Source organism: Oxyura jamaicensis, chromosome 16 (genome assembly GCF_011077185.1).
Source record: "Oxyura jamaicensis isolate SHBP4307 breed ruddy duck chromosome 16, BPBGC_Ojam_1.0, whole genome shotgun sequence".
Taxonomy (NCBI): domain Eukaryota; kingdom Metazoa; phylum Chordata; class Aves; order Anseriformes; family Anatidae; genus Oxyura; species Oxyura jamaicensis.
Genome location: NC_048908.1, coordinates 171198 through 185508, shown reverse-complemented (window position 1 = coordinate 185508; position 14311 = coordinate 171198). Strand labels below are relative to the sequence as shown.

Sequence of the window (14311 nt, the reverse complement as noted above, 5' to 3'; positions counted from 1 at the left end):
CGTGCAGGATTATAAGGTGCCGGGGGGGGGGGGATTTGGGGGGGCGCCCCCGCGGTGGGTTTTTTTTGGGGGGGGGGGGGGGGTCGAAGCCAAGAGGCTCGTGGACGTGGGGATTTGTTGGAGGTGGGGCGCGTCTCGCTGGGCTGGTTCGGCGAGCGGAGGGGATGACGACGAGCCGCAGGGAGTGGGAAGGAGGCCGGAGGAGGCTCGGGGCGTGGGAGGCCGCGAAGCCACAAACCCGGCGCCTCCGCCGGGAGGACGGGGGCAGAGGGAAGGGTCCGGAAGCCAACGGCGGGCGAGCTGGAGGCGTTTGGGGCACAGCAGGGAAGGGACGGGGATCCCTGAGCTGCTGGGCTTGTGGCTTGCTCCGTCCCTTGTGGGTTTCTCTTTCTTTTTTGGAAGAAAGCCTTGCGCCCGTGCCTGTAACGCCCAGAGGTGTTGAGGCAGCTCGTTCCTTGCCTGGGGAGCCCCGCTTTTTATCTCGAGACCTGATTTCTGCAAGGGGCTGAGCAGAATGGGTCGATTTTGGGGGAAAATCGAAGCCAGTTCCCCATGAATGAAGCACTCATGGCTTCGTTGGTGGCTTAGGCTGATCTAGGACCCACGCTGCTCTCAGAGGAGCAACCCAAAAGGGAAATTCAGGCTCTTTTCTCAGCCAGAAACCCAAAAGGGATGGCTCGGCCAGCTCAAGCCGGCGCTCAGAGGCTGCAGCCCCGGTGTTTGTGGATATTCCCCTCTCGAACCCCGGGGTGGGGGGGATTTTTTTTGCCTTTCTAATCAAAAACGGGTTCCCAGCGCCAGAGCTGGCAGAAAGAAAAAGGGAAGCGGTCTGAAGTCCGGGCAGGAGGTTCCCTTTTCAGCTAGGGACCCAAAGAGAAGAGGAAGGAGGGGATCGCCTCAGGCGGGGTTTCCTGAGATGTGTTCTTGTTTTTTTTTTTAATGCTCTCAGAACAAACTCCAGAGCCACCTGGAGCCCCTGAAGAAGAAGCTGGACGCGGTCCTGAAGCAGAAATCAAACGAGGAGGAGAAGATCACGGAGCTGAGGGTAAGAAGCTTCCCGGTCATCGCTTTAAACGCTTCCTTTCTGAGCTGTTTTGTGTTCCCACCTTTTTCCCATCCCACCCCAAAATAATTAGCCGTCGGGGGGGGGCCGAAACATCGGCGCGTCGTGGCCCCGACGTCTGGCGAGGTGGGGGAGCAGAGGGTGTCCTCTCCTGCCGCTCCGAGCCCCGGCGGAGGCACCGTGCTCCCTTCCCTGCACTTCCCGGGCTGCGAGGGCTGGAAAACTTCAGGGCTTCGTTTCCCTGCCGAATTAGGCCTTAACGAGGGGGGGTTGCGTGCCTCGGAGTTTAGTGGGGATTGGCGGCTTGGGAGAGAGGGAACAAATCGGTGTCCTTCGGGGCTGTCCTTTGAGCCGAGAACGCCTCGGGGCCGCGCTCGAAACCCGTTTCCCCGCGAGGGAACCCGGGTAGGTCTTGCTCAGTTTGGGCTTTGGTTGATTTTGGGCACGTGGGAGCTTGCAGAGGGTGATAAAAATCAGGGGGAAGCGTGGCACAGGACCCCGAAAGCCAATTCCCCCGCTCCTCTAAAGCCTTGCCTCCCTCTCCCCTGCCCTGCAGGACAAGATGAAGCTGGAGATCAAGGAATTCGAGTCGGACTTCGAGCTGCTGCACCAGTTCCTCATCGGAGAGCAGGTCCTGCTCCTGCACCAGCTGGAGGAGCGCTACGAGAGCTTGCTGGTCCGCCAGAGCAGCAACATCAGCCAGCTGGAGGAGCAGAGCGCTGCCCTCAGCCGCCTCATCGCCGAGGCGGAGGACAAGAGCAAACAGGACGGGCTGCAACTGCTCAAGGTCCTCTTTTCTTTTTTTTTTTTTTGCATCCCCGGTGCGGGAGAGGGAAGGCCACGGTCAGAGATCCCTCGGGGGGGCGGGGAGGGAAGCCCTCTTTTTTTTTATTATTATTATTATGAAACGTTCCCAAAGAGCTGTAAACTTTGGTGGTTTTTGAACCATGAACCCTGCTCGCGGCCTCGCTCGGCTCCCCGCTGGCAGCCGGAGGAACTCTGGCCCCTCGTTTATGGCCAGGAGATAACGTCAGGGATGGGAACGAGCGGAGCTGCCGAGAGGGATTGGGTCACCCTTCGCAAACGCTCTGCTTCGTGGGCAGTTCTTTTACCTGCTGGGTCGGATCCTTCCCCCATCCAGAACCACAGAGGGGAAGAGAAGGGGGGCGCCCCGCAAGATTTAGGTCCAAATTTTACTGCCTGGTTTATTGGGAAAAGCTTCCAGCATTGCATGGGGTCTTTGAGTGTTTTATTCCCGTTGCCTGACTGGGACGGGACTCATCCTGGCTCCGTACAGCTCGGCGTGGTGCTGGGTGGTGGCCGTTAAGAGGATTTCGTGCGAGCCAACAGCGGGATCCACGTCAGCCCTCCCTAATCTTTCTTTTTTCTCCCCCTTCTCACCCCGCTGCCTCCTTTCTGCAGGACATCAAAGGCACTTTCATCAGGTCAGTGGCTTTTTTTTTTTTGCGTCTTTTTACTCTAAACAACTTTTGTGTCAAAAAAAAAAACACCAATTTTTGGTTTAAACTCCGTGCACGGGCGCTTTTCCAGGCTGGGGCTGTGGTTACTAATGGGATGGCAGGAGCAGGTGTAAACGGGGTGTAAGCAGGGTGTAAACAGGGTGTAAATGGGGTTGTGGGGAGCAACTGAGGACACGCAGGAGAGGAGCAAGGTGGGGACGGGCTCTCAGCCCATCGCAGCAGCCGCTTTTTGGGAGCGGAACTGGGGGTGCCCACGCAGACCTCGTGCCCTGGGGGGAGCAGGAGCCGCTTTTAACGCCAGAAAAAACAATTCTCCTCAGCTTTTAAAGCCAACGGGCAGCAGCAGGAGGGTCCCTCGGTCGCTTCGCAAGGGCCGTGGCCGAGCCGGATGCGCAACGGCTCCGTTCCTGCGGCCGGGAGAGGGTGGGGAGCGCCGGCTGTACCAGCGCAACCGGTCCTGCCCACGTCTGCCTGGTTTTTCAGGCACCGAGCTGCTCAGCTTGGCTGGAAGCGTCTCCGCGTGGCTGGAGCATGACGGGAGAGCGGGCTGGATTCTCCCACCGTGCTCTTAGATCTAAATAACGCGGATGTGCCCAAATCCGTTGTTTTTTACATCCCCGCCTCGCTAAATTGGTGTATTTTTTTTTTTTCCCCTCCCGGCAGATGCGAGAACATCAAATTCCAGGAGCCCGAGATGGTGCCGGTGGACGTGGGGAAGAAATACCGCAACTACTTCCTGCAGGACGTGGTGATGAGGAAGATGGAGAAAGTCTTCAGCAAAGTCCCTCAAGGTGAGCAGACCCGGAGGAACAAGCTCCTCAGCGAAGTCCTGGGGAACGGCCACGGATTATTCCTCCTGGGCTGGGATTTCTCGTTCCCAGCTCTGTCTTCCCATGATTTGCACCCCTCAGAGTTCTCTTTCCAGCAGCAGCCCTGTTCTCATCTTCCTCTCCACGCCTATCTGGGCCCCGGCCCCCTGAATCTGGGCCCCGGCCCCCTGAATCTGGGCCCCGGCCCCCTGAATCTGGGCCCCGGCCCCCTGAATCTGGGCCCCGGCCCCCTGAATCCACCAAAAAAAAAAATACCTGGGGCTGGAATCCCCTTCAGAATTGGGACAGGACCCCCGGGGGGGGCTCCAAATCAGCATTTAGCCCCTGCTGATGCATTAAATGTGCAGATGAGGATTTGGGGGTGGGAGAAACACGACCGGTGACCTTCCCAGCCTTCCCTTCTCCTTTCCCTCCTAGCCGACATCACCCTGGACCCCGACACTGCCCACCCTCGCCTCAGCCTTTCCCTGGACCGCCGCAGCGTCAAGCTGGGCGAGCGATGCAAGGACCTGCCGGACAACCCCAAGCGTTTCGATTCCGATTACTGCGTCCTGGGCTCCCAGGGTTTCACCGCCGGCCGCCACTACTGGGAGGTCGAAGTCGGGGGCCGGCGAGGCTGGGCGGTGGGGGCGGCCCGCGAAACGGCCCGCCGCAAAGAGAAAACCGTGGGGCCCCACCAGAAACGGGAGATCTGGTGCGTGGGCACCAACGGGAAGAAATACCAAGCGCTGACGGCCACGGAGCAGACGGCCCTGTCGCCCAGCGAGCGGCCCCGGCGCTTCGGCGTCTACCTGGACTACGAACGGGGCCAGCTCTGCTTCTACAACGCCGAGAGCATGACCCACATCCACACCTTCAACGCCTCCTTCCACGAGCGCATCTTCCCTTTCTTCCGCATCCTGGCCAAGGGCACCCGCATCAAAATCTGCGCCTGACGGCCTCCCCTCGCCCTCCCGCCGGCCGCCTCGACCCGCGCCGGATCTGGTCTCCCTCCCGGGATCCGGCCTTGCACACACGGCCACGCTCCCCTCCCTTCCCCCTGTCCTTCGGGTCCCTCGTCGGGCTCCGACGCTGCACTTGTTGTCTTGCACCTGCTTGCTCGCAAGGCCTCTTTTTTTTTTTTTCCCCCCCTTTCTGCCCTCCTCGTCCTCGTGCCAGCTCTTTTTTCACCGCCTCGCTGCCTTCCCAGCCGGCCGGGCTGATCCAAAGCTGCTTTCCTTCGGACTCGGGAACGAGTCGCCTCGCTGGGGAGGCCAGGCCGCCGCTTTCACTTCGTCCTTTGTCACCTGAAGCCTTTCCCTGTCGCCGCGTCGAGCTTTCCAGCGTGCTCTCTTCCACTTTTTCGAAGCCCGCCGTCTGGTTTTGGCCTCTTCGGGTGTGGAGCCCGTGCCCTCGGGGTCTGTGCGTTGAGGAGCGCCGGCTCTTGGCCTCTCGAGCTCCCGCCGGGGTTGAAATCATCCTCCAAAAGTCCTCGGCTTTTCCCACAGCTGTGCCGAGGTGGCGGGGAGCCTGGATTTCTTGGGGCTTCACCTCCTGAACATCTCCATCCCCAGCTGGCGTTTGGACCTGGGGCCGAACCCGCTTTACCCTGCGCTGTTCCCCTGTTCTGGCACTCGCTCGCCTCCCCCCTGCTCTTCTCCCCCCTTTGCTGGGTCAGGGGGGAGTCACCAGATCTCCTCCCCCCCTTTCCCATCCCCTTCCCAACCATTTCTTGGAGGCCTGGCACTTTATTCAGGGCCGCCTGGGCCAGGGAGGGTGCAAAAAAATTAAATACAGGTGGTTTCCTCCGGCCGGAGCGCGGTGCTGCCGGCACAGCCCGGTTCTTTGGCTGCACGCCCCAGGCCCCGGTGGTGGGAACCAGCCTCTCGTTTCCCCTTGCAGCTTGAGAGCTCTCCGAGGTGGGAAAATATTTATTTTCTCTTCCCTTTTCTCGGCTGTCGTTGAGTTTCCAGCTGAATCCTGTCCCCCTCGAGAGACTCTGACCGCACCTGTTGTGTTTTACTTCTTTTCGTTGGTGGATTGGTATTATTATTATTTTTTTCTGTTGGCATTACAGAGCTAGTTCAAAATATTTTTGGCTAAAATGAGAATTAAATGGAGATTTAGTTTTTTGAAATGTCAAGAAATAAATAATAAAGAATAAGGTTGTAAACCTGAGCCTAGCTTATTGAGAGCCCGCTGGAGAAGCCTGGCAGAGGAAATTGGGGTCCGGGTCCCGCCTGTGCCTGCTGTTACCCCCTGCCGAACTGCACAAGAGCCCGCTGGTAAGATTGAAATCCCGCCTCGTTAATCTTAACCTAATCCCTGCTAATTGGATCGGTCGTATCCCTTCCCAGAGCAGCCAGCTCCGAGGGCCGGTCACGTGGAGGCAGCGTGCTGCCGCCATCCGTGCCCGTCGACCGCATCTGGTGGCCCCGAGGAACAAAAGTCCCTCCTGCCTCCATGGAAAAGGGGAAAAAAAACCTTAAAATCTGCAGGAAACGGCTGCTTGGGACAGGGCTCAGCTGGAACAGAGGCTGCTGGGTGAAAGGTGGTGGTAAAACATCTCCTGTTCCTCCAGCAGCCCCCGTGGACGATGAGACCGAAGCTCCGACGAGCTGCGGTGACCTCGGTGTGGTTAAGGCTCTTATTTTTGGTTTTTTTTTTTGGCAATGGGGGTTTATTTCCCCAGTCTGCGGGTCCTTCGCCGTGACACCGTGCTCGAATCGGGCTGCTCCCTGCTGAGGGGGCTCAGGGAGGTATTGGAGTCCCTTCTTGCACGCCTGGGAGAAGAAAAAGAGCGTCCCCAACCCTGAAGGCTTGGACACAACTTCTGGTGGCCTGCAAGCCCAGGACAGTGGACAGGAGGTGGCCAGGAGCTCGATAGAGCGCTCTTTTATTGAGTTTTGTACACAAAATCTGGGGCTTCTCACGAGCACGTCCTCATCTGGTCCCGATGGTGACTTGCCACACCCGGACGAGGTTGTCTGTGTAGCCAGCAAACAGGGTCTGCGGAGGAAAACGGGGAGAAAAAGAGGAGTCAGGGCAGGGAAAGGCAGCAAAATGGGTCCTGAGGATGTGAAACCAAGAGGGTTTAAGGTCCTCAGAGGGCAGGTCCTAAAGCAGAGGGCCAAAATCAGCCCTGGGTGCTGGGGAGAGGGCGAAAGAGGAAAGCTCTGAGGTTAGGGGTGCAGGACGAAGCCAATTTTTGCCCGTGCTGGCAGAGAGAAGAGCTTCAAGATGCTTTCGTGGTGTCTTGTGCCTTGATTTAGGAGCGGCAGGAGAGGTCCCAAAATCCTTTTTCCCCCCTTTCCTTGCCCGAAGAAGGGACAGGACAGGAGGGGAGGCTGGCCAGGGAGCAGGGAAGGGTTGTTTTACCTGCCCGTCCGCGGACCAGGCCAGGGAAGTGCACTGGGGCGGCTCAGCTTTGCTGCTGGTGCTGATCACCTCCTGCTTCAGCTCGTCCACGATGATTTTGCCTTCCAGATCCTGTGCAGGGCGAGAGAAAAACAGCGTGAGGGACCTGGGGGAGACTGTAGGGAGACCCCAGTGGCCAAGCCCAACCCCCCCGGACTCAGAAATGCTCAGAAACAGCCTCTGGGTTTCCGCAGGGATGCAGTCAGATGGCATCGAAGTTTCATCACAGCACGCTGGTGGCTTTCCCCATGGCCCCGCGCCACCCCCCTTGACCAGGGGATGGGGACAGGGCCACCAGCTGCTGCTGCATGACCCGTCCCGGTGGAGCCGCTTGTCCAGCAGGGCGAGAATCTGGACCACAAAGGTGGCTCCAAAGCCAGCAAAACCCCAAGTCCGAGGGAAGTAAGGTTTTTTTGGGGGGGAATCCCACGTGGATCAGGATGCGGGGGGGTGAAAATCAAGCTGCCACGTACCCAAATCTTGATGCTGGGGCCGGTGGCAGCGCAGAGCCAGTAGCGGTTGGGGCTGAAGCACAGGGCGTTGATGATGTCCCCTCCGTCCAGCGTGTAGAGGTGTTTGCCCTCGTTCAGGTCCCACAGCATGGCCTGGCCGTCCTGCGGGGCACCAAAAGCAATCGTGGATTTGCCCCACCGCAGCGAGAAGCACCCCCAAAACCCCCAACTCCCACCCGGAGGGAGATCAAAGCTCCCCCAAAAGATCTTGGGTGGGGGGGAAAGAAAAAAACAGCCCTAAAGGCTGGCTGAATTTATCCATCGAGGGCCTTCCTGGAGGAGCAGCTCAGAAACAGCCTCTGGTTTTCCGCATCCAGATGCGCTCGGGGAGTGATCGATCGTTTCGTCACAGCTCAGCCCCGTGGCCCAGGAGGCAGCAGGCGAGGAGGGCAGGGAACGCCGGGGTGGTGCTTCCGCCGCGGGACCAGAAGGAAAAGCCCCCCCTGGTGAGCAGCTGGCGGGAGCCAGAGATGGTTTTTCACCACCGGTGAGCGGGTTTTGTGATGGGTTTTTCATCGTGGTTAAGCCAGGGAGCTCTGCTGCGAGCCAGTTTGGGTGTGGGAAGGTTAAAGGGCTGATGGGAACTCAAAGGAAACGCCACCAAGGGCTGAAATGCAAGAGCTGAAGAAGCTCCCAAAGCCTGGCTGAGCACCTTTGCTGCCGTTTTCCCTCCTCACCAAGACGCCTGCTGTGAGCAGCATCAATTCAGGACGCCTTTGGACCTCTCCTAACCCCCCTCAAATTGTGACGGAGACTTGGAAGAGCACGGCAAGAGCTCCAGCAGCGAGCTGGGCTGCTGGGAGGACGTCAGGATCGAGCCTCCCGGCCTCAGCCTCCCCCCCGAGACTCGTACCTTGCCGCCTGAGGCACAGAGGGAGCCGTCGGGGGAGACCGTGACCGTATTCAGGTAGCCTGTGTGCCCGATGTGGTTCGTCTTCAGCTTGCAGTTAGCCAAGTTCCAAACCTGCGTGGGGACAAACGGGGTCAGAAGGGAAGCGAAAATACGGAGAAGAACAAATCCCCCCCCAGTCTGGCTGCTCAGATCCTCCCCCGAGTTTACAAGGACCCCCAAAAGCCCCGTGCCCACCCCCCAGGGGAAGCTGATCCCCTCAATTTACCTTCACCAGCTTGTCCCAGCCGCAGGAGACGATGATGGGGTTGCTGCTGTTCGGGGAGAAGCGCACGCACGACACCCACTCCGAGTGGCTCTCGTCCTGGGGAGAGCAACGACGCAGGGTTCATGGCGAGGCAACGGGGCCGGGTCCCCCCCAACCCGGGTCCGCGTGGCACTGTAAGATCAGACCTGCCACGTCCCGTCACTCTGCGGCCTCCCCGAGCCCTCCTGAGCCCCCTCATAATTGCAGGACTTGTCCTCAGCCCCCCCCCAAAAGGGAGGTCAGGAGACATCGTGTCACTTCTAATCATTAGGACGGGGCTGGGAGACCTTCGTCAGCGGTCAAGAGGAGAAACCCGGGGCGGTCGGACCCCGGAACAAGTCCTGGGAGGTTTCTTCTCGTGGCGTGGAGCCCGATTTCGTGCCTCCTTTCCCCCTGCTCACCTGCACCGTGTACTTGCAGACCCCCAAGGTGTTCCAGAGCTTGATGGTCTTGTCCCTGGAGCCCGAAACGATCTGGCGGTTGTCGGACGAGAAGGCCACGCTCAGCACGTCCTTGGTGTGGCCCACGAAGCGGCGGGTGGTGGTGCCTCTGCGGGAAGACCAGAGGTCAGGATGGCAACCCCAAAGTTAACCTAATCAGCCCTCAGAAAACCTACAGCAGCAGGAAATCTCCCTTTCTCCTTAAAACAAGAGCTCGAGAGGCGTTGTATTGGCTGCCGAGGACTGATAGGAGATTGGAAGACTCGGGATGCGATCAGGGTGAATAAAACTCAGCCTCTCTGCACACCCAGCTCCGCCAGTCCCAGCCCTAAAAAGCTTTGGAGGCTGGGGGAAAGCCGAGCAACTCTTCTGCAGGCGGCTGTCAGAGAGCAAAAAACAGCAAAAGCGGTTCTCAGCTTGGCCCTGGTGCTCCTGCTTCCCGAGCTGTCTGCTCTCCCCAAATCAGAGTGAAGCAAGAGCCTGAGACCCCTCCCAGTGCTGCTCCCACTGCTCCTCTCCCATCATAATTGCAGGACGTGTCCTCAGACCCCGGAGGATCGGCAGACTTTATGTCAGGTGTAATCACAGGGAGAGGGAGCTGAGGAAAAGCAGCTGAACGCTCCAATTCCAAGCTTTGTTCCAAATCTCTGCGCTCCTGGCCGTTAGGACGCATCTTCCAAACTGAAAGCACGTCATCTCGCTTTCAGGGTGCCCCTCATCACCTCCCCAGCACCCAAACAAAAGCAGGGTGGCCAAATTTGACCCGAAGCGCTCTCAGCCCGTCCCCAAAACTCACGTGGTGAGGTCCCAGAGCCGCAGGGTGCCGTCCCAGGAGCCCGAGAGGGCAAACTGCCCGTCGGAGGAGATGACCACGTCGCTCACAAAGTGCGAGTGGCCGCGCAGGGCTCGCTGCGGGATCCCGTAGTTGGTCTCATCGCGGGTCAGCTTCCACATGATGATGGTTTTGTCTGCAGGGGGGTGGAATGGAGAGAAAAATAAGACAGGGGGCACCTTGGGGAGCACAGACCCGTCTGCACCTAGCTGGGTTTTCTCCACTGCAGGGCTTTTCCTCTCCCAGAGGATTTGTGGACAGCAAGTTGGGGGATGTGTCGGTCTGCTGGGGGGTAGGAAGGTCCTGAGGAGGGACCCGGACAGGTTGGGTTAATGAGCAGAGGACAATGGGATGAGGTTCAACAAGGCTCAGGGCCGGGTCCTGCACTTGGGGCACAACAACCCCAGGCTTGGGGCAGGGTGGCTGGAAAGCTGTGCAGAGGAAAAGGATCTGGGGTTGTGATGCTTGCCTGAGCATGAGCTGGCGGCGTGCCCAGGTGGCCAAGAAGGCCAACGGCATCTTGGCTTGTGTCGGGAATAGCGTGGCCAGCAGGAGCAGGGAGGTGATCGTCCCCTAGTGAGGCTGCACCTCGAGTGCTGTGTCCAGTTTTGGGCCCCTCACTACAAGAAGGACACTGAGACCCTGGGAAGTGTCCAGAGAAGGGCTACGAAGCTGGTGAAGGGCCTGGAACGCAAATCCTATGAGGGGTACCTGAGGGAATTAGGGTTGTTTAGTCTGGAAAAGGCTCGGGGGAGACCTTATGGTTCCCTACAAGCTGAAAGGAAGCTGTGGGGAGCTGGGGGTCGGCCTCTTCTCACAGATAACCACTGACAGGACCTGAAGGAACGGCCTCAAGTCCCACCAGGGTGTTTTTTCTTAGCATCTCCCCTCCCTGCTCCCCCATCTTCCCCTCTCATGCTCACGGTCCTCCCCCATCCCTTCCCTCCCCCCTCCCCCCAACCGGGCGCGGCCCTCACCCCGCGAGGCGGAGAGAATCATGTCCGGGAACTGCGGGGTGGTGGCGATCTGCGTCACCCAGCCGTTGTGGCCCTTCAGGGTACCGCGTAAAGTCATCTGCTCCGTCATGGCGGCGGCTGGGCGGGAGGATGGCGGCGGATTCGGCGGAGGCCCCGGCCCGGTCCCGTCCGGCCGCCCTCAGCAGCCGCCAGCGCGGGGAGAGAAAGAGGGAGGCGACTTCCGGCGGAAGCGGAAATAGCGCCGGGCCTGTACGGCGAATGGGGGGCAACATGGCGGCGCGCGCGGGGCCGCCGGGCAACATGGCGGCGCCCATAGGGACGCGAGGCAAATATGGCACTGTACGGAAAGAGAGTTAGGGTTAGGGTTTGGTATTAGGGGGTGTAAGGAGGGCTTGGGGGGGATAGTGGGGGCCCTGGGGGGGGTTGCCGGCGGGGCAGTGAGATGTAGAGGATAAAGAAGCCTTTTGGGGGTTTGGGACTGAGGTTTGGGGGCTGCGGGGGACAGGGAAGGCCTTGGGGGCTTGGGGCTGAGGGGGTCTTTTAGATATGTAACATTGGCACAAAACCACCGAAAGAAACAGGGTGGCACAAAGCAACTTTGGGTGTCTTTCCACTGATTTTACTTTTTATTTTTCCCTGGAGAAGACATACGGATCTGGGTACCGTTTTGAAGTAAGAGAGGAAGACTCGCCTCCCTTCTCCCATCCTCGGTTTCACCCTGGTCTTCCCCATTCCTATGGGTCTTTTTACCAACAGTTGTTCATAATCATCACCATCAGGTTAATTATGAACGATTTTGGGAAATAGAAGCCCGCTGCCACTAAAGCAAGGCAGACGAGGCGCTTCCAACTTCAGGTGGAATCACACAATCCAAGCGTCTCAGATAGTTTTATCCTTCTTCAAGTCATCAAAGCCAATCTTTTATTTTCTGGTCTCAGGCTTTAGTTCCCCTTCCCAAGGCTGGGAAGGGTAGGGAGAACTTCAGCCAAACAGAGGGAGCTTCTGGAAGAGGTTTTCTTCTCCTACAAGCAGAAGCTACGGCTGCTCTAGGGCTGATTTTTGTAATAAGAGCTGAGGAAATGTCCTGTGGGGCTGGAAATACCCCCTAAAAACAGCTATTTTTGGTGCTGAATATAGATGCAAAGAACAGTTGTGTATGGGGAAGTTTTGTGGACTTCTTACCTCGTAAGGACTTTTTTTCCTTCCCTGATCACTGTGGAGTTAGGACCCAGATTTCTCCTCCACTCCCCACCTCAGCAGCTGTGGAAAAAGGAAACCTTAAACCAGGAAAGAGCCAAACTGGGCAAGAGCCTCCGGTGTTGGAGCGTCCTTGTCAACGAGAACGCGTGCCAGCGTTAACGAGGTTTGGGAGGTTGGGTGTGAGCGGGGAATAATGCCACGTCTGGCTTTGGGAGACCCACACTCCCTTCCCCAGCTGGGGTCATGGTGTCTTCGTTTCCCTGCGTGGAATGCCTGTAATTTGCTCCCGTGGGTGTTGGTGTCCCCTGAATTTCAGAGGAGAAGGGTTAATTTGAGAAAGAGGTGGCTTGGTGAGAAGCCATCCATGCTGCCTAGGCTGTGCTTGGAAAAGAGAAAGCCATGCTTGCTGCCTGTCAGCACTGCTGGGGCAATGGTAATTAAACCCTGGAGAGTCACCGAGGTGATTAATCTCTGGAATTGCTACCTCTGCAAGGCTTCTGCCCTCTGGGCAGCAAAAAACTTTCGTGTTGGGGTTGGGATGAAGTGGTTCTTTGCTAGCACCGGACCCTCCCAAGCTGGGGATGATTCAGAGAGGGATGGGGCAGGAGATGGGCTGGCACAGCAACTGCTCTCTGTCTCCTTTGCGTGCAATCCAAGGCTGGAAGGAGGGGAAAAAAAAAAAACCTGTTCTGAGATCTGCTTCTAGTTTGGATCTTGCATCCTGCACAGCCACAGCCTTGCTGCTCACTCTGCCATTTCAGGGGTGTGGGTGTCAGAGCCCCCTGCCCTTATTTAACCCTTTTGCATTTATTTAACCTTTGTTTCTGAACCTTTGCCTTCTCTAAGGTGTACCAGGATGGAGGAGAGTGGCTTTACAAAACATCATGTGCTTTGCTGACAGCTTCTTCCATCAGCATCTGGGAACACAAACATCGAGATGGGAGAGCTGTCGAGCCCCTACTCTCGTCCCAACATGGAGGTGAAATCCTCTTTTTCCCCCAAAATGGAATCAAGACCCCCAGGAGGAAGATGCTCTGTGAACAGCCTGCTTCCTTTGGAGAAAGGTAAGAGAGACTTTGCCATCACCCCTCCAGCACCAAGAGAGAGGGCTGGGGGATAAAAAAGGGGGGAAATACATCTAAATATGATATCCTCACCTCCCTGCATCTTCTTTGGCCATTTCTGCTGAAAAAAAAATGAGTTTCCCGCCCTCAAAATGTCCTTAGTCCACATTTAATCCACGATTCTCACTGGATTTTAATCCTAGCACTGGGTTGACACTTACACTGGAAACCCCCAACCTGAGTTTTCACAACCAGCCCTCCTTCCCCAGCCCTTCTGCTCCCTCCTAGGCCTCTCCCTTCTTGATCACGAGTTTCTCCATCATTTTCTTGAACTAACAGCTTCTCCTGCTTCTCTTGAGAGGATACAGCTCGGGCTGCATCTTCCCCAGCCCTCCCACACTGCTTCTTTCGGAGGCTGTAATCGGACCCGTTTGCTCGGTGACCGTTCCAAGGAGCAGGCAGATCGGGATGTTTTTATCCTCCCCGAGCTTCGTTTCACGTAACCTGAGCTTTTCAACTTGGCTGCCCTGTTCTCAGCTTTGAATTTTTGACATCCTTCTGGATTTCACCCTGATTCTGGCTCACTGACCTTTTTCTGTCCATCCTTGTTAGCAGATACGTTTCCTTCTTTTTTCCAAACTCAGCTGATATTTTTTTTTTAATTTCATTTTATCACTTAATATAAGACTTATTATTCCCCATTTGACTGTATTCATGCACTCGCATGAATATATTCATGCATTTATACGCTCCCAAGGTGAATCCCTACAGCAGGAAAGGATTCAGTCTTTCTAAACCCATCTGGGTTTAGATTTTCTGCACTGTTTAGCCATAGCCTCCTAGAAATACAGAGCCAGGAATAAAGCAATTTTAAGGTCCAGCATGATTTAAAGAATGTAAGAAAATTGCCCAGAAAACAGGCATGGCTCAGCAAGCACAAACAGATCTCAGTTTAAATAATCAGATCTGGTAGTCCCAGGGATAAGATAAATAACTTTTATTTATTGTAGCCCTTTGAGTCTGGCATCTTAAATTTCAATCCAGACATTCTGAAGTGGAGCAATTCAGAGACCTCAAATGGCAAAGGTTGAATGTGCTTCAGCTTTTCAAGCCAGAGACATCTCTCCCGGGGTTTTCCACTTGCGCTGCATGGATTGTGTTTGGAAGGTTTGCTTTTCCAAGCCGCCGAGCAATTTTAGGAGCAGCAAATGGCCGGCAACCTCTTCTCTGAAATGTCTTTGAGGTGCTCCTGGCATTCCTGGCTTCGCCGTTGTGCCCGTGCCCTGGCGTCATGCTGCAAGGTTTCTCTCTTGGCACAGCCTGGGGTGCGTGCCTCTTATTTTGTCTCCTCTGCATGCC

At 56.9% G+C, this 14311-nt stretch overlaps 2 protein-coding genes across 3 annotated transcripts in view; one reads left to right on the top strand and one right to left on the bottom strand.

Moving 5' to 3' along the window:
- Positions 1-5140, top strand: part of TRIM41 (tripartite motif containing 41) — a 6231-nt gene extending 1091 nt beyond the window's left edge. For both annotated transcript variants that reach the window (XM_035341172.1, XM_035341170.1), the window contains 6 exons: positions 950-1045; positions 1620-1850; positions 2486-2508; positions 3208-3335; positions 3792-4326; positions 4370-5140. In XM_035341172.1, coding sequence (XP_035197063.1) covers positions 950-1045; positions 1620-1850; positions 2486-2508; positions 3208-3335; positions 3792-4309 — 996 coding nt within the window. In that variant the 3' untranslated portion in view covers positions 4310-4326; positions 4370-5140. The remainder of the gene's footprint in view (positions 1-949; positions 1046-1619; positions 1851-2485; positions 2509-3207; positions 3336-3791; positions 4327-4369) is intronic.
- A 1082-nt stretch (positions 5141-6222) lies between these two features.
- Positions 6223-10905, bottom strand: RACK1 (receptor for activated C kinase 1). The gene is made up of 8 exons (XM_035341199.1): positions 10689-10905; positions 9676-9847; positions 8841-8988; positions 8401-8496; positions 8136-8246; positions 7244-7384; positions 6732-6842; positions 6223-6362 (listed from the first exon to the last, which is right to left on the bottom strand). The coding sequence occupies exons 1-8, from the start codon at positions 10795-10797 to the stop codon at positions 6297-6299; spliced, it is 954 nt and encodes a 317-aa protein (XP_035197090.1). The 5' UTR covers positions 10798-10905; the 3' UTR covers positions 6223-6296.
- Between the last annotated feature and the right edge of the window lie 3406 nt (positions 10906-14311).

Coding starts and splice junctions, on each gene's coding strand:
- RACK1 (XM_035341199.1), bottom strand. CDS start 10,797: ATGACGGAGCAGATGACTTTACGCGGTACCCTGAAGGGCCACAACGGC. Junction 8,497..8,840: donor TCTGCAAGTACACGGTGCAG/GTGAGCAGGGGG, acceptor TGCTCTCCCCAG/GACGAGAGCCACTCGGAGTG. Junction 8,247..8,400: donor GCTGGGACAAGCTGGTGAAG/GTAAATTGAGGG, acceptor GTCCCCACGCAG/GTTTGGAACTTGGCTAACTG.